This window comes from Meles meles, chromosome 15 (genome assembly GCF_922984935.1).
Source record: "Meles meles chromosome 15, mMelMel3.1 paternal haplotype, whole genome shotgun sequence".
Lineage (NCBI taxonomy): Eukaryota > Metazoa > Chordata > Mammalia > Carnivora > Mustelidae > Meles > Meles meles.
Genome location: NC_060080.1, coordinates 36,722,007 through 36,742,527, shown reverse-complemented (window position 1 = coordinate 36,742,527; position 20,521 = coordinate 36,722,007). Strand labels below are relative to the sequence as shown.

General features: G+C 36.7%; 1 protein-coding gene across 4 annotated transcripts in view; it reads left to right on the top strand.

Annotated features, from left to right (window-relative positions):
* Nucleotides 1-20,521, top strand: part of ANAPC1 (anaphase promoting complex subunit 1) — a 102,798-nt gene that overhangs the window by 30,103 nt on the left and 52,174 nt on the right. For 3 of the 4 annotated variants that reach the window (XM_045979420.1, XM_045979421.1, XM_045979422.1), the window contains 9 exons: nucleotides 2,518-2,592; nucleotides 5,083-5,351; nucleotides 6,576-6,667; nucleotides 7,569-7,717; nucleotides 11,509-11,587; nucleotides 11,993-12,029; nucleotides 12,122-12,192; nucleotides 14,911-15,089; nucleotides 17,982-18,196. In XM_045979420.1, coding sequence (XP_045835376.1) covers nucleotides 2,518-2,592; nucleotides 5,083-5,351; nucleotides 6,576-6,667; nucleotides 7,569-7,717; nucleotides 11,509-11,587; nucleotides 11,993-12,029; nucleotides 12,122-12,192; nucleotides 14,911-15,089; nucleotides 17,982-18,196 — 1,166 coding nt within the window. The remainder of the gene's footprint in view (nucleotides 1-2,517; nucleotides 2,593-5,082; nucleotides 5,352-6,575; nucleotides 6,668-7,568; nucleotides 7,718-11,508; nucleotides 11,588-11,992; nucleotides 12,030-12,121; nucleotides 12,193-14,910; nucleotides 15,090-17,981; nucleotides 18,197-20,521) is intronic. The other variant, XM_045979423.1, reaches the window with a different exon arrangement.

Here is a 20,521-nt window from a genome sequence, read left to right as displayed (position 1 = left end):
GCTATTCTTTTGTCCTTACATCAAAGCTCAGGATGAAATGGCCCTCAGTGGCAAATGGTTTTCATTTTGCTTTGTTCAGATTTTTTCTTTTTTGTTTTCATTTAAACAATGGGAGGGGGGGAGTAGGCAGTACAGAATTTTTGCCAATGACTAGTTAAATGATTTTTGGCATTTCTTTGGGCCTTCCTTAATTTACTGATGTGTTAGATGAGAGCACTGGGCCAGATTATGTTTCCTTCTGGTTCTTTCATTCTGTGAACAGTTGCATCTGGGGTTAATGTTTGTGTCCTTCAGGATGCCCATATTTTCATTAGTTAGAAGTTGAACCTCTGCTGAAGGCCAGGCGTGATGCCAGGCTTTTCAGATATGCATTAGGCAAGGTAGTTCCTCTCATGGAATTGACAGTGTCAGGAGAAGGCAGATAAGTATTTTACATCAGGTTATGATAAAGGTCAGGGATCTACTACAGAAGTGTATAACGGGTAGGTACCCTGCAGAATATTAAAATAACGAAAATAAAATAGATCCATATATGCTACAAAGAGGTATCCGTATCAGATAATTTCTGTTTTCATAACCCTAGGTCTTGAAATGTGGTAACCATAGCAGGAATGAACGTTCTTTAGACTGTGGTACTTAGAATAGTGTGAGAGAGAATGTGTGTATGTAGGTGTGCACATATGCACTAAATTTTGGCTGAAGCTTTAACTAAGATAGCTAATAGAAATGCATCCTTTGCTTTGATTTTTACTCTTGTCATTTTGTTTTTTGATAGTTTTGTCTGTGAGTTGGATGTGTTTCCTTTGAATACTTCGTAAGAAGACCTTTTCTATTGATCAGTTTTAAGAATTACTCAGTTTAAAAAATACTTTATTCCATTTTATATTTAGTATTTAAATATCATATTTATTAAATATTAAAAATAATTTATAAAAATTAAAATATTTATATTTAAATATTCAGCTTTAAAAATTACCTTATTACTATCTTTAGTTTTTTTTATAGAAATCAACTTTCAGCTTTAAAAATTACCTTATTGCTATCTTTAGTTTTTTTTATAGAAATCAACTTTCATATGAGTGATATTGATGGATAAAAATGTAAATTTTTTTCATAAAGCATTGGAAAATTGCCGTTGTCATTTATGGGCTTATGGTTGATTCTTTGGTAGTTCAGTGCCCATGTGAAGTAGCAGAGGTGGCAAAGGTGATGCGGGGGGAACCAAATAAGAGTAAACGTTGAGAAAAGTGCTTTTATATAACTGTGTTAGGATAGACTAAATATGATAGAAAGTCCTCAAAAGATATAATGGCCCACACAATAAAAACGTAAGTCTTGCTCATATAACACTACAGCAGTTAAAGAGGCTGCACAGTTATTAGGGACCCAGTCTGTTGCAGCAGCTGCCATCTTCAACATGAGGCTCCAAAGATTGTCCTGGGGTTGACTCCATCAGTCAGATACGAAGGAGAAGAGCCTAGAGGAGCATACAGTGGAATTTTTCATGAATGGGGGGCCTGGAAATGGTAGCATCCCCTCCCTCCCTTCCTTCCTTCCTTCCTTTTAAAGATTTTATTTATTATTAGAGAGAGAGAGAGAAAGAGAGCACAAGAAGGGGGAGTGGCAGGCAGAGGGAGAAGCAGGCTCCCTGCTGAGCAAGGAGCCTGATGCAGAACTTGATCCCAGGACCCTGGGATCATGACCTGAGCCGAAGGCAGACGCTTAACCCACTGAGCCATCCAAGCACCTCTAATATCCACTTTCATTCATAGTTATGCTGTCACAGGGTCATACCTAACTCTGAGGGAGGCAGGGATATGTAGCGTGGCTGTAGGTCCCGGAGGAGACCTCTTTACTTTGAAGAGTAGCTACCTGCCTCTGCCCTAGAATTGTTAGCCTGTCCACTATAGACAGACTCTAAATAAATGTCTGCTTGGTTCTGACATTTGGCTAACATTGGGTGTACTTAGCATATTTGGGTTATGGCTCAAGGTCCTCGTTCTACTAAAGCAGTGTTGATCTGTGTCATCACATAAGTTGGGTTAGAAAGAAACCACAGTTGCGGGGCACCTGGGTGGCTCAGTGGGTTAAAGCCTCTGCCTTGGGCTCAGATCATGATCCCAGTGTCCTGGGATCAAGCCCCGCATCGGGCTCTCTGCTCAGCGGGGAGCCTGCTTCCTTCTCTCTCTCTGCCTGCCTCTCTGCCAACTTGTGATCTCTGTCTATCAAATAAATAAATAAAATCTTTAAAAAAAAAAAAAAAAAAAAGAAACCACAGTTGCAGTGCCTGTGAGCCGAGGCACTGTAGTAGATGCCTTGCATATATGATTTCGTTTCTTTTTCTCAGCGACCTGAGAGGAAAAGTATTCATACCATGTTTTTCTGGATGAAAAAATGAGTTTTGGTGACATTCTTTAGTTTCCATAATTCATGGAACTGATATTCGAATTCTTTAAGTTGAACAGCTAACAGTGATAAATGTATATGATTTTATCTTTTTGGGGGTTGTCTTTTCAGTTTGACTTTGAAGGATCACTTTCCCCCGTCATTGCACCCAAAAAAGCAAGGCCTTCTGAGACAGGATCTGATGATGTAAGCATTATTATTTCTTGCTACTACAAGTTCATTTTTGGGTACTCTTGTTGATTTGTGTATCTTTTAACACCTTTTGCTTTAATACTGTATAGCAGTTATTTTGAAGGTTGGATATGTTATGTTTTCTGTGGTTATTCGTATACTTTTTATTTTTAATGATCATCTAAAAATTACTGAACATAGGTAATACTGCATGATTTGAATTTGGATTTGTTGATGTTTTCCTGCTAATTAATCCTCTGATTTAGGTTCTCAATCATATTAGATTCCATGGTTATATTCTTAAGTGATTAAAAAAATTTTTTTTTAAATTAGGTATAGTTTACATAAACGAAATGCTCAGATCTGAAGTTTACAGTTTGATCAACTTTGACAAATGAATACTCAAGTAACCCATACCCCTCTCAAACACAAAACATTTCTATTATTCTATAAAGTTTCCATGTACCATTTTTTTAAAAAGATTTTACTTATTTATTTGACAGAGAGAGAGATCACAAGTAGGCAGAGGGGCAGGCAGAGGGAGAGGGGGAAGCAGCTCCCTGCTGAGCAGAGAGCCCGATGTGGGGCTTGATCCCAGGACCCTGAGATCATGACCTGAGCCGAAGGAAGAGGCTTAACCCACTGAGCCACCCAGTTGCCCCTCCAAGTGCCATTTTTAATCATTCCTTTTCTCTATTTTTGAAGCAACCGCTGATTTGAATTGTGTCACTATAAGTTAATCTTGCCTGTTCTAGAACTTGATAGAAATTAAATGTGGTACATAATCTTTGGTATAAGGTTTCTTTGATTCAGCATGATATTTTTGAGATTCATCCCAGGCGTTACAGATATTAGCACTTCGTGCCTTTTATCGTTGAGTAGTATGAATATACCATAGTTTGTTTATACATTCTGCTGATGGATACCTAGGCTATTTCTGTTATTTGCCCATTATGAATAAGGCCACCATTAGTACTCAGTGACAACTATCTGTAGACATATATTTTCATTTCTTCTGGATAGATACCTAGCAGTGAAATTGATGGGTCCCAAACTCATTATACTACATTACACTCTAATGAATGATATATGAGAGTTCCTCTTGTTCTTCATCTTGGCCAACATTTGCTGTTGTCAGTCTTTTTCATTTTAACCATTTGAACATGTATAAAGTAATTTCTCTGAGGTTTTAATATGCCTTTTCCTCAGGACTAATGCTGTTAAACACTTCTGTATGTGCTTATTAGCCACTTAAATATCTTTTTGTCAAGTTTGTGCTCAGACCTTTTACAATTTTTTAACTGGATTTTTAGAAACATTTATTGAGCTGTAGAAGTTCTTTATATATTCTGAATAAGAGTTCTTTGTTTTGTATGTCTTAGTATATGGCTTAATAGTGTTTTTAAATGAGATTTTAAATTTTATTTAATTAATTATTTGACAGAGAGAGAGACAGTGAGAGAGGGAACACAAGCAGGGGGAGTGGGAAGAGGGAGAATGAGGCTTTCCGTCGAGCAGGGAGCCCGGTGTGGGGCTCGATCGCAGGACCCAGGGATCATGACCTGAGCCAAAAGCAGATGCTTAACACCTGAGCCACTAAGACACCCCTGAACAGATTTTTAAAAAATTTTAGTTACTCTTAATCAATTTTTTTTTAAAGATTTTATTTATTTATTTGACAGACAGAGATCTCAAGTAGGCAGAGAGGCAGGCAGAGAGAGAGGAAGCAGGCTCCCTGCTGAGCAGAGAGCCCGATGCGGGGCTCGATCCCAGGACTCTGGGATCATGACCCGAGCCGAAGGCAGAGGCTTTAACCCACTGAGCCACCCAGGCGCCCCTACTCTTAATCAATTTTTTACTTTTATGGCTTATTCTTTCTGTATCTGGTCTAAGAGTGTTTAAGTTAGAATAACACACTGTATTAAACCTTACAAAAGCATCAGTAAATTCCAAGACCTGAAAATAGCATAAACCATATTCTCAACACAATACAATAAATCAAAGTAGAAACCAAAACAGACTCAGTATTTGGAAAATGGAGTACAATCAGTGTGAATGTAGAATTCAGTTGATTATTAGGTTGTAATTGCTAGCCCCAGCATCTTATAAATAAATATACTAACTGAATACAAGTAGACTTCTCTCCTTATGAAAACAGATCAGTGTAGTGGTCACTAAACTTGCCTATCTACACTTCCCACCTTTTATTCTTTACTTTTGGCTTCGTAGAAAATCACCTAAGATAATCTTAATTTCTTCCTCAATCTCTATAAATAGTGGAATTCTCTCAGTCTCTTTCCTAATACAGCACGACTAAAACTTTTCAAATGGGTTTTGAAGTGATTTGTCTTAATGTCTATTGCTGGCATTTGGAAATTGCTTAGCTATTTTGATGTAGGTTTTAATTTTTTTCAACTTAATGTAAAAATAGAACTTGTATTGTTTTAATGATGACATTATAAGGAGGCATTATTTAAAAAATTAATATCTTCTTTATTTTCTCAGGACTGGGAGTATTTACTAAATTCAGACTACCACCAGAATGTTGAGTCTCATCTTTTGAATAGATCTTTATGTTTAAGTCCTTTGGAAGTTTCACAGATGAAGGATGAAGATTTTTCACAGAATCTCATTCTGGATTCTTCTACACTTCTGTTTACTCATATACCTGCAATTTTTTTTGTTCTTCATCTTGTCTATGAGGAGCTTAAGTTGAATACTCTAATGGGAGAAGGAATTCGTTCACTTGTTGGCCTTCTTGTTCAGTTGGCAAGGTAAATATTATTTGTAGATCAGAAACTGCCAAGAGGTCCTGAGATGACTTGATCTCAGCCATGAATATCATATAGGAACCTTATAAATAAATTTCTGAAATCTACCTTTTCAGAAAACCAGAGCATTTTCTATAAACCACAGAAATGTTTTAAGGTACTGGTTATATAAAGCCTTGTGGGCTGTTAATGGGGTTCTTAGTCTTTGTCCTAAGATTAGTGGGAAGTCACAAAACTGTTAAACAATGGAGGTGACCTGTTCAGCTCTTCATTTTGATGAGATGGCTTGGCACACTGTGGTGGGCATTCTGTAATACCTGCATTTTTGTAGTAATACTGGAATTCAAATAGGTATGGTTAACATAATTGTAGTTTACATAGATGAATTATAGATATTATGACCCCTATTTTCATGATGATGAAACTTGTCTAAGTTTGTTCCTAAGAACATGAATATTATTTGCTAGTTGAGAGTTCTTTAGCTGTATTTTTGTTATCTCAGTCTGTGGTTGTCCCTGTCTTCGAGGCTCTTGTAGTGTATCCACATTAAGATTGTGTTTGGCACTGAATTCTGAAGGTCATATTTAGGTGCTGTTTCAGCCTTTGTGACCCTTGGTAATAAAGAAAATTGAATTTGAATTGAAATGTCAACCTCTGAGTTAAGATTATAGCACATTTTCTAATTTCTGTGATCTTCCTTGAAACTCTGAAATTCTTTTCTGAAATGTAGCAGTTTTAATTGCTGGTCAGTTTCTCTTATGATGAATCATTACTATCATGAAAATTCTCTTGTAATGAAATGACTTCCAAACTCTAACCATGGCTTTCCGAAATAAGTAACATTTTTATAATGTTTTGCATTTTAAAGCTACTTTTTACATTTATTATTTAATCTTCAAAACTTCTGAGTGAGTGAAGGAGAATTTGCCTACTTTCTGGAAGAAAATACTGATGCTCATAGAGATAACTTGCTGAAGACAACAAAAGTAACAAATAATAGAGGAGAAACTACTTTTACCCCCATAAAAGTTACCTAGCAAAAAGTTCGAGTTGCATTTGTTATATTGGGCACTTCAAGGTCCAGAAATAGAATGAAAGGACTCTAGATTTGGTTATCTTCTTCGTCATAAGTTTTTTAAATTTAGAAGTTGAACCGATGAATCCTCTCTTCGGGGGAAAATGCCACCTTTCTTGGGATTTCTTTTTTATATGCTTTTATTGTTTTAGGGATTTAAAATTGGAGCCTTATGTAGATCATTACTATAGAGATTACCCAACACTTGTCAGAACTACTGGACAAGTGTGCACAATTGATCAAGGTAAGTGTTTATATAATTAAAGATTTTCTAAATGGTGAGTGATGTTTGCTTGTATTTTTCTCGGTGAATAGCACTATATTTCCTACCATTAGTCTCTTAAGTCAGAGGTGATATCTTTCCATCAGGTAGATTTCAGTTTGTAGTGTTTGATCTCTGACTTATATAGTAAGAGATAACATTAACTTCTTCAGTGTGTGGGTAAAATTCTACCCATCCCCATGTGCTAAGGATGCTTTGGCCTTAGACTTGTCTAATCAGTAGCCAACGACCATCTGTTATTTCATACTGAAAATTCAGTTCCTTAGTTGAATAAGCCACATTTCAAACTTTCAGGAACCACGTAGGGTAGTGGCTGCGATATTGGATAGTACAGGTTATAGAACATTTCCATCACCACTCTACGGCTCTAGACCTTGAACTATAGGTACTCAAGATCGGGGCCCAGTTGTTAAGAGTGGAATCCTAGGTTTCTCTTGTTTTCTCACCGTTAGGATTAGGGTACGAAATTTTAGTTAAATTCTTTATGCCTTGAGTACAAGAATTTATTAAATTTCCATCCAGAATTAGTAGTCATTTGGTCTATATATTATAGTAAAATATTTTCTGTGGCAGAAATCATGAAGTATTTTGGAGAAGAATTACTCTGTTTCCAAATGGCACATACTGCCCATTTCCCCTTTAGACTAAAGTGGTATTGTGGGGTGCCTAGGTGGCTCAGTTGGTTGAGTATCCGATTCTTGATCTCAGCTTAGGTCCTCATCCCACACTCAAGAGTTGAAGCCCCATGTTGGGCTCTGCACTAGTCATGGAACCTACTTTAAAAAAAAAAGGAATAAAATGGTATTATCTTAATGTATTCTTATTCTTACATTCTTTATAAATGTTTGCTCTAATTCTAAAGGTCAAACAGGATTTATGCATCATCCGTCGTTTTTTACTTCTGAGCCACCAAGTATTTATCAGTGGGTGAGTTCTTGTCTGAAGGGTGAAGGAATGCCTCCCTATCCTTACCTTCCTGGAATCTGTGAAAGAAGCAGACTTGTAGTCTTGGTATGTATTACCTACCTTGTTTATTTTTTTCTTTTCCTTTTTATTTATTTTATTTATTTATTTATCTATTTTTTAAAGATTTTGTTTATTTATTTGACACAGAGAGAGAGATCACAAGTAGGCAGAGAGAGAGGAGGAAGCAGGCTCCCTGCTGAGCAGAAAGCCTGATGCAGGGCTGGATCCCAGGACCCTGAGATCATGACCTGAGCCGAAGGCAGAGGCTTTAACCCACTGAGCCACCCAGGCACCCCTATTTTTTTCTTTTTAAACTTAATTTTAAAAACTATACAAAAAATGAACTTTTTTTCATTTTGTGTAAATTCTGTGAATTTCAGCAAATGTATAGTTTCATGTAGTACCACTATAATTAGGCCATAGAACAGTTTTGTCACCCCCAAAACTTCGCAGAAGCTTTTGCAATTCATCCAAGTTGTTGTCTGGTCAGCAGTTTGTTGTGTTTAATTGCTGAGTGCTAGTCCTTTGTGGGATATTTCACAGTGGTTACCCATTCACCCGTTGAAGATATTTGGGTTGGTCCCAGTTTTTGGCAGTTACGACTACAGCTCCTATAAACATTCATGCCTAGGTTTTGTGTGAATGTAAATTTTCATTTCTTATTTTTTTTTTTTTATTTTTTAAAGGTTTTATTTATTTGACAGAGATCACAAGTAGGCAGAGAGGCAGGCAGAGAGAGAGGAAGGGAAGCAGGCTCCCCGCTGAGCAGAGAGCCCGATGCGGGGCTCGATCCCAGGACCTTGAGATCATGACCTGAGCCGAAGGCAGAGGCTTTAACCCACTGAGCCACCCATGCGCCCCTAAATTTTCATTTCTTAAGGGTAGATATCCAGAGGTAGGATTGATGGTTAAAAAAGTAAGTATTTTTCATTTTCCATTGGATATTCTTTCTTGCATCGTTGAAGATTAGTTGACCATAGAGCTGAGTGTACATTTCTGAGTTCTCTATTCTGTTCCACTGATCTGTGTGTCTTTTTTTGTGCTAGCACCATACTGTCTTGATGATTACAGCTTTGTAATGAGCAAGAAGTCTGGAATTGTGATGCCACCAGCTTTGGTTTTCTTTTTCAACATTCCTCTGGCTATTCAGGATCTTTTCTGATTCCACACAAATTTTAGGTTTATTTGTTCCATTTCATTAAAAAAAGTTGATGGTATTTTGATAGGGGTTGCATTGAATGTGTAGATTGCTCTGGGTAGCATAGACATTTTAACAATATTTGTTCTTCCAGACCATGAGCATGGAACGTTTTTTTCCATTTCTTTGTGTCTGCCTTCATTTCTTACATGAGTTTTCTATAGTTTTCTGAGTACAGATCCTTTGTCTCTTTGGTTAGGTTTATTCTTATGTATCTTATGGTTTCAGGGCAATTGTAAATGGGATCAATTCCTTAATTTCTCTTTCTTCTGTGTAGAAGTTGGAGTTGGTGTATAGAAATGCAACTGATTTCGTGCATTGATTTTATATCCTGGGACATTGTTAAATTCCTGTATGAGTTTAGCAGTTTTGGGTTGAAGTCTTTTGGCTTTTCAACATAAAGTATTATATCATCTGCAAAAAGTGAGAGTTTGACTTCTTTGCCGATTCAGATGCTTTTTATTTATTTTGGTTTTCTGATTGCTGAGGCTAGTACATCTAGTACTATGTTGAACAGCAGTGGTGATAGTTGGACATCCAATTCTTTTTTTTTTAAAGATTTATTTATTTATTTGAGAGAGAGTACGTGCAAATAAGAGAGAGCATGAGAGGGTAGAAGGTCAAAAGGAGAAGCAGACTTCCTGTGGAGCTGGGAGTCGGATGCAGGACTCCATCCTGGGACTCCAGGATCATGACCTGAGCTGAAGGCAGTTGCTTAGCCAACTGAGCCACCCAGCTGCCCTCCAATTCTTTTAATACCATTTGTTGAGAAGACTCTCCTTTCTCTATTGTTTTTGCACTTTTGTCAAAAATTAATTTGCCACAATATTGTGGATCTCTTTCTAGGCTTTCTATTGTAGTTTACTGATAGTATTGCTGTCCACACTGTGTTGATTCCTGTAGCTGTATAGTGAGTCTTAAAAATTGGTTAGTGTAGGGGCACCTGGGTGGCTCAGTGGGTTAAAGCCTCTGCCTTCAGCTCGGGTCATGATCCCAGGGTCCTGGGATCGAGCCCCACATCAGTCTCTCTGCTCAGTGGGAAGCCTGCTTCCTCCTCTCTCTCTGCCTGCCTCTTTGCTTACTTGTGATCTCTGTCTGTCAAATAAATAAATAAATCTTTAAAAAAAATTGGTTAGTGTAATTACTCCTTTTGTTACTCTTCTTTTTCAAAATAGTTTTAGCTATTTTAGTTCCTTTGCCTTTTCATTTAAATTTTATGTTCAGCATATTTATAGCTACAAAAAAATTCTGCTTGAATTTTTTCTCCAAAGAAACATCTTTACTTACTTCAAAAAAATTGGTTCACTTTAAATAGTTAATACATGTCCAAGGTCAAACCTTCAAATAGAACCAAAGGACTTTGGTAAAGGTGAGTCCCTTCTCCCAAGGGCAGCTGGCCTACAGGCCCTTTGCGTAGCTTTCCAGAGGTGGGGCCTTCCTAGGCTTATAGGAGAACCCCATGCTTTTGTTTCCTCCACAGATACCACCTGAATGTAAATGTCTTTGTATCCCACATCTTTTCCTTATTCTGCATTCTGCTTTGCTTCATGTTGAGAGAGGCTTCAGAGTCCCCTGTGGCTCTGAAGCAGACATGTAAAATAGTGATTCTGCTTTTTTAAAAAAGTGGTAAAATCTACATAACATATTTATTATTTTAACTTCAAGTGTATAGTTAATTCAGTGGCATTAAATACATTCACAGAATATTAAGATCAGGTTAATCCCAGAACTTTCACATCCCTTGATGCTTTTGTCGAGACATTTAAGTGAAACCACCAAATACATTGGTCCTTTCCAACTCTGCTGAATGGGGGGTAGACTTGGTATAGTCTTCAGCCACAAAGAGGAGCCAGAGAAATATGAATATACCAGGTTGGTCAACCTTCAGCTTAAATTATGTTAGTCAATTTATAGATACTCATATTATGGCCTTTTTTTTTTTTTTTTTTTTTTTTTTGTTAAGTAATGATGTCAGTTAGGTTCAGGATTATGTCATTTGTGATGCTTATATAGGATTTTTAAGATTCTCCAGCATTGTAGTAAAATTTTAATAGAATTGTGCTACTTTTTTCCAGAAAAAAAATAAAAGCTACTTGCAGGTACAACTCTTGGTGTTAGTAGCAAGTAGCAAATACTCAAAGGAGAACTTTGAAGGCCAAAATGGAGAAGGGTGTGGGTTAGGGTTCACCTAACAGAAGCAGTCCAGGTTTATGAGTAGAGAAAGTTTGGTACATCTGCATAATGGAATACTACTCAGCAATAAAAAGAAACAAACCACTGCTGTATGCAGTAATGTGAATGACTCTCAGAGGCGTGCTAAGTTAAAGAAGTAGGACACAGAAGATTCCCTATTCTAAGATTCCATTTATGTAACATTTTAGAATAGGCATAACTGTAGGGAAAGAAAACAGGTGAGTTGTTTCAGGTGCTGGGTATAGGAGGAGTGGATTGACTACAGAGGCTATAAGGGAAGTTTTTGGTGTGATGGAAGTGTTGTATGTCGTGATTGTATTAGTGGTTATATTATTGTATAATGTTTGTCAGTACTCAGAGCTGTACATCTAAAATGGATGGATTTTCCTATACATAATTATATCTCATTCCTTTCAAAAATAATTTTAATTTTCTCCTTTTGCAGAGTATTGCACTCTACATACTTGGTAATGAGAACTCTGTTTCTGAGGATTCCTCACAGTATTTATCCAGAATAACTATAGGTAAGTCAGTGTGGTGATAGGCTTCCCAAAATGAATTTTTTTCCAAAACAAATTTTCATAAATGTTGATATCAGAGTTGAAATTAAAAAATGAAAAACTTTCTAAGTGTGTGTTTTAGAGGCCACGTCTTACCTCATTTTTGAGGTGACCTCTTGTACTGTTGTAGCCTGAAGTCCACAGCTGATTTTCAGAGACCAGGAGTCTTGAGATTTAACAAGTTTTTTGTTTTCTCAACGAATGTAAAAAGGGTTAGGGTTAGGGATAGTATTTCTAGCCTGCTAATGGACTGCTTATTTTGTTATTTTTTAGGAGTTGTTTGTGAACTTTTATTTCCTAATATCTTCTACATGTTGTATGTTTACTTTATGAGGATGACTATCTAAATTTCATTTTGTTGCCTTTTAGCCCCTCAGAAGTCACAAGCAGAACAAGAAGAAAACAGGTGAATTTTGTTCAGATTGTGCTTGTATATTAAAAATAGAAAGCACTATTGTGTTTTACTGTTGAATAACTTCATGTTTCATTCCCTTACAGGTTTAATTTCAAGCATTCTACATCAGTTTCTAGTCTAGCTGAACAATTAGTTGTCTGGATGACTAATGTAGGTAAGGTAGTCCTTGTTACTTTCTACATGTCTTTGAGATGCTGGTGAGAGCCACCTGCTTTCCCCAGACACCGTACTTATTAGTAGGCCCTGTTTCCTCCCAGTGAGCTAGAACTGGGTGGCAGGACAGGGGCTCTCACTCTGTGTAAGTGTCCTGCAGGACCAAGATTGTGGCCCATCAAGCCACACTTCCTTTCCCTGACATTGTCGCAACTTCCATATCATAATCCTGCTATATCAGCTTTTTATCTCTCACTGGGTAATTTACCTCTTATTTGCTTATTTGCCTCTCACCTTAGGGCAGTCAATGCTGTGACTCTGCAGACAGGCCTCAGAATGGAGGACTGTAGTTATTACATGTTCAAACTTGAAGCCATTGTAGTGCTCACATATCAGAAGGGAGGATTTCTGGCAATATCTTAAAGTAATTATACAGACATTTCATGGTACTTCTGAGGAATATAGGTTAGTGATTTAGGCTCCAAGATGAGGATACAGTTGGGAGGGACGGAATGGGAGAAAGGAGTTCCCTATTCCCTTTTCCCAAAGCTGGTGCTCTTAGGCTTTAAATGGAGTAAAATACTAGACATTTTTTTTTTTTAAGATTTTGTTTATTTATTTGACAGAGAGAGAGATCATAAGTAGGCAGAATGAGAAGGGGAAGTAGGCTCCCTGCTGAACAGAGAGGCCGATGTGGGGGCGCTTGGGTGACTCAGTGGGTTAAAGCCTCTGTCTTTGGCTCAGGTCATGATCCCAGGGTCCTGGGATTGAGTCCTGCACCAGGCTCTCTGCTTAGCAGGGAGCCTGCTTCCTCCTCTCTCTCTGCCTGCCTCTCTGCCTACTTGTGATCTTTATTTATTTTAAATAAATAAAATCTTGGGAAAAAAAAAAGAGGCCGATGTGGGGCGTGATCCCAGGACCCTGAGATCATGACCCGAGCTGAAGGCAAAGGCTTATTAATGCACTGAGCTACCCAGGTGCCCCTAGAAATTTTTTTGAAAATGAAGAACTAAGAAAAACTTTAAATTATGGATATGAAGATATAAAAAAATGGCAGTGTTCTAGAATAGTATGTTATAAAGTAATGAATATTACAGGATGTCTGAATTCTTATTTAAAGAATATTTTAAATGACTTAGTTTTTGCTTTTATTTTGTATGCTTGAAAATTATAATAATTGTCATATAAAATTACAGATAGGATATCTATGCTGGAAAGTATTAGATAAGCTAGTTATATTTGTATACTGTATAATATTTAGTAAAAGTGTAATAAGGAAACATTTTTACCTCAATAATTAACTTTCAATATTAATAAATAATATAGTATAAAATTTATACTATAAAATTTATACAATTCTATAAAATTTATACTATTTATAAAATAAAATTCTATTTTATAATAAAATAAAATAATAAAATTTATTAAAAATAATAAAATAAAATTTATACTATTTATATATAAAACTTATAAAATTTATACTATAAATAATATAGTATAAAATTTATAATAAATAATATAATATAAAATATATAAAAGAAAAATAAATTTTATCTGAGGATCTGAAAAATTTTAAATATCAATGTGTCGAGGGTGTAGAAAATAATAGTAAGTTGAACATTGTTGTATACTGGTTACCTACCATTAGAAGTAGAACATTGCTAGTGTACTAGAAGGCCCTACACCTCTGCTCCACATGTAATTTTCCTCTCACACATCTTCGTACTACCCATAATCACGGCCTTACCTAAATTTTGTATTAGCTCTTTTTTTTTTTGTAGTTTCATCATCCGTGTTGTATGTCTTTGAACTTCATATAAATGGATATAGAGATAAATTATTTTTTTCACTCACTTCTTCCGTATTGACTTGTATAGCAGTAGGTCATTAATTTTCACTGCTACATACTCCATTGTTTGACTATAGCACTATTTATCCATTCTGTTAATGAGAGTAGCTGTTTCCTCCCTTACCTCTTTTTGTCATTGTGAATAGTGTTGTTACTGAATGTTTTAATAGTTGTGTCCTGGTGCAGTTGTGTACAAGTTTCTGTTATGCCTATTAGTGGACCATAGAGGTGGACCTATCTGTACCTGCCATGTGTTTTCCAAAGTGATCGTACCATCACCAGCTGTGGGTGGGAATTTATATTGCTCTACATAGTTGCCAACACTTTCTTTTGATTTACTTTAATATTGGTCAAGTGAGTATGAAATTATAATTGTAGTAATTTTAATTTGAGTTTTCTTGATCACTTTTAATATGTTTATTGCCCATTTGTGTTTCCTCTCTGGGAAATATTTCTGGGTTTCTGGTTGTTTCTCTCTTTCTTAAGGTTTTTCTTTTATTATTATTTTTTAAAGATTTTTATCTATTTGACAGAGTGAGTTGAAGGAGAACAAGCAGGGGGAGGGGCAAAGGGAGAGGGAGAAGCAGACTCTTCACTGAGCAGGAAGCCTGATGCAGGGCTTGATCCCAGGACCCTGGAATCATGACTTGAGCTGAAGGCAGACACTTAACTGGCTGAGACACCCTGGTGCTGTTTTTAGTTCTTTTAGTTCTTATACTAATCCTTGCTGTCTAGACACTAATCTGGCAGTAAGATGAAAAAAATCGATCTGTCTTTTGTCAGAATAGATATTGATTAACTTGAATCCGAGGATAATTGGGACAGTGGCAGGTTTAAATGAAAAATTTTCTCCCTTCGTTTCATCACAAGGTTTCACTTTAAGAGACTTGGAAACTCTTCCCTTTGGAATTGCTCTTCCCATCAGAGATGCAATTTACCACTGTCGTGAGCAGCCTGCTTCAGACTGGCCAGAGGCTGTCTGTCTCCTGATCGGACGTCAAGATCTTTCCAAGCAGGCCTGTGAAGGAAACTTACCCAAAGGGAAATCTGTGAGTATCAACATAGAAAGTTCAAAGTTCAGATTTAGTCTCAAAATCAAAGTAGAAATACTCTTCATTTTTTTCTTAAGTCTGTTTACAAGTGTATATATCGATTTGTCTTTTACATTGTATGCCATATGGGGTTTCTTATTGGGCAGATTTTCTTACTTATAAAGTGAACATGGGAATAAGATTTTGTGAAGGTTTTGTCTTGCCTAGAACTTCTTTCCTTTGAGTCAGGACAAGTACTGAGTCAGTAGATCCATTACCATGACTCTTTCTTTACTTGTACTGTACTGGTAATTAACTACTTTGTAACTATTACATAGAAAAAGAGGGAGCACATGTATCTTCAATTTGAATATGTTAACTATTTTCTCTTTTATGCTTTTTTGATGTGTTCAATTTCTAGAATTTAATCTTTTAAATAGGTGTAAATATATGTTTAATCACATAAAACTGAAGTTGCAGGCAAGAGTTTTTTTGGGAACTGGGATGAGAGACACTGAAGTTGTTTACAAGATGTTTTAGGTTATTCCTCCTGATTTTCTATCCTTTGTCAGTCTTCCTCTGCTTTTATAAAGAATGGGTTCTGAGAAGCCTGCAAGTAGAAAATGAAATACATCATTACTCTCCGATTATCTCTCTTTTAAAATCAGCCTCTTTTAAAACTTAAACATGGAATTTCGACTTTTTCTAGAACTCTGTTTAAGTTAAAAAAATATAAATGGTAGCACTGCATTACTTTGAGGGTCATAGGATTCAAGGATGGTTTTCCCACTCTTGGTAATTCTGTAACTTTGGATTTTTTTTTTCCCCCAAGAGTGAGTGAGGTGGATGGGGGCAGGGAGGGAGTGAGAGAATCCTAAGCAGGCTCCACCCAGCATGAAGGGTGACATGGAGCTCCATCTTACAACCCTGAGATCATGACCTGAGTGGAAATCAAGAGTTGGACTCCCAACCGAGCCACCCAGGCAACCTGTTTGTACTTTGTTTATATCTCCAAGAGAACAGCACAAGCTTGCCTCATCTCATATTAGCTTTTGAACCAACACATACTCATCAAAATGGTGTAACTATTTATAATCCACATTAGGTCTTAGGCTATTAATGCTTCTTCAGAGCTTCAGAGTCTGTATCAAAATTTTATTTCTAACATCAGAGTTGCCTACTGAACCTGTGAGAGTAGCAGTTTCCATGGGATTCCATCTCCAGCAGGGTTGGCCCAGCACATCTCTTTCTTAATCTGCACTCATATAATAGCTCTTAGTTGAATTAGTGTTTGTCCTACTTTAAACAGAAAACCATTTTTTTTTTTTTGCTAATAATATGATTATCCTTTCCTTTTCCAAGATAAGTTTTAGCTTTAGACCTCATTTGTTACTATGAGTGAGAGCAGTTTAATATCATTAGTACTAAAACCAAATGGCATTGATAATCTTTGATCTATTTAGATATTGTTTTGAGTAATTCTATTTAAATTCAGTTTGTTCCATTATTTGAGGTTACATTTTATATTATTTGAGGCTACCTTTTATCACTCATTGAAATTCAGTTTATCAGCAATTTGGATCTATACTTTATAGTTAACTCACCCAGTAGAATAGTTTTTTTTAAAGTTAGATATTCCATAGAACCTATAATGCATATTTATGAACTAAGTAAGGGATTAATTAGTCATATCTGCTATAATTTTTTTTACTTTTTTTTTTTTTAAAGATTTTATTTATTTATTTGACACAGAGCACAAGCAGGCAGAGAGGCAGGCAGAGAGAGAGGGGGGAAGCCGGGTCCCCGCCGAGCAGAGACCCTGATGTGGGGCTCGATCCCAGGAGTCTGGGATCATGACCCGAGCTGAAGGCAGAGGCCTAACCCACTGAGCCACCCAGGCGCCCCGCTATAATTTTTTATAGGCTAATGTTGCTTCCATTTTAAATGTTGCTTCCATTTTAAATGTTGCAAAAATTTAGCATTTTAACTGGGAATTAATCTTGTTAAAGGAGTGTAAAATTCTTGAGAGAAAGTGAGAAGATTTTATACTATGCTCATTGAGGTTGCAGTGTGATTGAATTTTTTGGATGGGGGAGACTCATAGGAAAACACATGCTAAGCTTCTGAGGACAGAATGATAATCAAGAGATTAACCTTCTTCCTTTTGTTTTGCTGTTGCCACTTTCTGATTAAGAAATTTTTATTTAAGACATCCTTAAAAAAGGTGAAAATCAATAATGATCCATTTAAAGTACTAAAGTAAGAAAATATTGTTCAACTTCGTCTAGCCGTTGGCTTATATCCTTCTAGGTTGTTTTCTTCTGCTTATATTAATCAAAGACAATATTTGTTTGTATGGGCTCTTTAGTAATAGTGAGTGGGCTTCATGTTCCACTTGTAGTAATTCGTTTCCTTTTTAAGATATAGTTAGATAACTATATTTTAAGATATAATTTAGGATATAGTTAGATTTTTATAAGTTATTTAGAATGTTTCAATGGAATCAGCTTCTTGACTATTGTCCTAAATTTAATGTTTTTCCCTTGGCTCAATAAAGAATTTTCCCAAGTGAGCAATATAATTGTACTTTAAAAAAAGGCTTCTAGATAAGAGCCCCAGTATACATGGGAACCCAAACCAGCCTTGCTTTGGAATGCATATTTTCTCTGTATGATAGAGAGATAGATGGTTATAAATGCCCCTACTTCCACAATTCCTGTTTGAATTTGCTTTAAGGGGCTACATGGAATGTGATTTAACATAGAAACAAGTTAAATGTGGTGTATTGGTTTCAAAATATAGCCTATTGAAGCCATTTTTAACTCTCAGGTACATTACGTGTATATCCTTGTGTTTAGTAAGTGCATGGTATTTGGTTTTTAAATTATTACAACCAAGTCTGTTACTCAGGTGCTCTCATCAGATGTTCCTTCAGGAACAGAAACTGAGGAGGAAGATGATGGCATGAATGACATGAATCAGGAGGTTATGTCATTAATATGGAGTGAAGATTTAAGAGTGCAGGACGTGCGAAGGCTTCTTCAAAGTGCGCATCCCGTCCGTGTCAATGTAGTACAGTACCCAGAACTCAGTGACCACGAGTTCATTGAGGAAAAAGAAAACAGGTAAAAGAGGCATATTGTTATCTGTTATCAGTGTTTAACACTGAAAACCCTAAAAAGATAGTTAAGAATTAAAAGTACCATGTGTTTTAAGTTTTTATCCATCCTCGGCAAACCATACATTTTTTTCAAAATATTTTGGCTTTTGGTAACCCGAGAGTATCTGATGACATAAGTTACCCTCCTCCTCTTAAAATACAGCTTTGTGCTACTTAGAAAAGGTGACTCTGAGACCATTTTGCTTAGTTACCATAAGAATTTACTAACAAAGCAAAACTCTGAACTCATTCTTCTGTATCTTGAGGAGGAAAAAAAAGTGTGTGTGTGTTAAGTTTTTAGTATAGCTTAAACTTATACCAGTATTTTTTACCTGATATGGCAGGTAATACTCTATAAATCTTCTCTACTGCCAATCTCTAACATATATTTTATCCCTTGATAATAGTAATACTCAGTAGTAACCATTCTGTGACATTCCAGAGTCGTTGCCTTGGGACAATTCAACTTGTATTTGAAAATTCTCTCCTGTCCTATTACCTGCCATATCTCTGTCACCTGTCACTTTCCACCATTATTCTCTGGTTCTCCTTGCATTGCTTATGGTGGTCTTGCTTTACGGAGAAGGATCGTCTATTACCTAGCTGCAGGGTGCTGAAGATCTGAGTTCATCCTAATCTGCCTCTCACTGTTTCCTCTCCATCTGTACTTAGGTGTTAGTCACCCTTAACTGAAGAGTCTGAAGGACAGAGAAATTGTGTGAAAACATAGTAGTTATTGTGGGCTCTGGATGTGATGGGTGTGTTTGCATGAATTACTAAACTTCTCGCTGCCTCCGTTGTCTCAACTTTAAGAATAGGCATAATTGTAGCATTCATACCTCATGGGGTTGCTCTGTGTATAGAATGAGTTATGTCTATATCGCGCTTGGAACACTGCTCCGCATGTAGTAAAGCTCAGTGCAGTTAGCCATGATTATTAACTGAGTTCATTGATAAATGAAACTAGTTTTTTTTTTTTTTTACCTTTATAATCAGTGACATCTCAGAAGGGATTACAGTATTTTGTTTTCATTGTTATAGTTTTGTGGATTATGTTTAAGGTTTCTGCTGAAAAGTTCTGTGGGATATGGCCTTGAGTTTTTCGGATTCTAAATTAACATGGGGCACTATCCCTAATAAACTTGGGACCAACAAATTTTTCTCACCAAAAAAACTAGAAAAGCAGCTGTATGTATGTACAAGTTAGGGAGAGAACATGCTTATGAATAGCTTTGAAGAGAAAAATGTTAGCCTCTGCTTGGGTATTTCTGTACCTTAACAACACAAATATCTTTTTTTTTTTTTTTGAAGATTTTATTTATTTATTTGACAGACAGAGATCACAAATAGGCAGAGAGGCAGGAAGAGAGAGAGAGGGGGAAGCAGGCTCCCCGCTGAGCAGAAAGCCAGATGCGGAGCTCGATCCCAGGACCCTGAGATCATGACCTGAGCTGAAGGCAGAGGCTTTAATCCACTGAGCCACCCAGGTGCCCCACAACACAAAGATCTTAACAAGAGTTTGTTTGTTGAGTGTTTCCTGGTATAAATGCCCCTATTTCCACAATTCCTGTTTGAATTTGCTTTAAGGGGCTACATAGAAAAAAGTTAAGTATGGTGTATTAGTTTCAAGTATAGTCTATTGAAGCCATTTTAACTCTAAGTATAACATTTATAGTGCTATTAATCCTGTAAGTCTTGGGCGCCTGGGTGGCTCAGTGGGTTAGGCCTCTGCCTTCAGCTTAGGTCATGATCGCAGGTTCTGGGATCGAGGCCCGCATCGGGCTCTCTGCTCAGTAGGGTGCCTGCTTTCCCCCTCTCCCTGCCTCCTGCCTCTCTGCCTACTTGTGATCTCTGTCTGTCAAATAAATAAAATTTAAAAATATATATATTAGGGGCGCCTGGGTGGCTCAGTGGGTTAAAGCCTCTGCCTTCAGCTCAGGTCATGGTCCCAGGGTCCTGGGATCGAGCCCCGCATCGGGCTCTCTGCTTGGCGGGGAGCCTGCTTCCTCCTCTCTCTCTGCGTGCCTCTCTGCCTAGTTGTGATTTCTCTCTGTCAAAGAAATTTAAAAAAAAAAAAAAAAATTAAAAAAAAATATATATATTAAAAAAAAGATATTTGAAATAAAAATCCTGTAAGTCTTAGCCATCATATAAGTGAAACTAATTCTTGTTTCCCTGGACACACCATGAAATCCACTGACTTCTAATATAGGAACTTCTTCCTTTCTGTGTACAGGTCACAGAAGTGACACTTCTTTTTTTTTTTTTTGAAGATTTTATTTATTTGTTA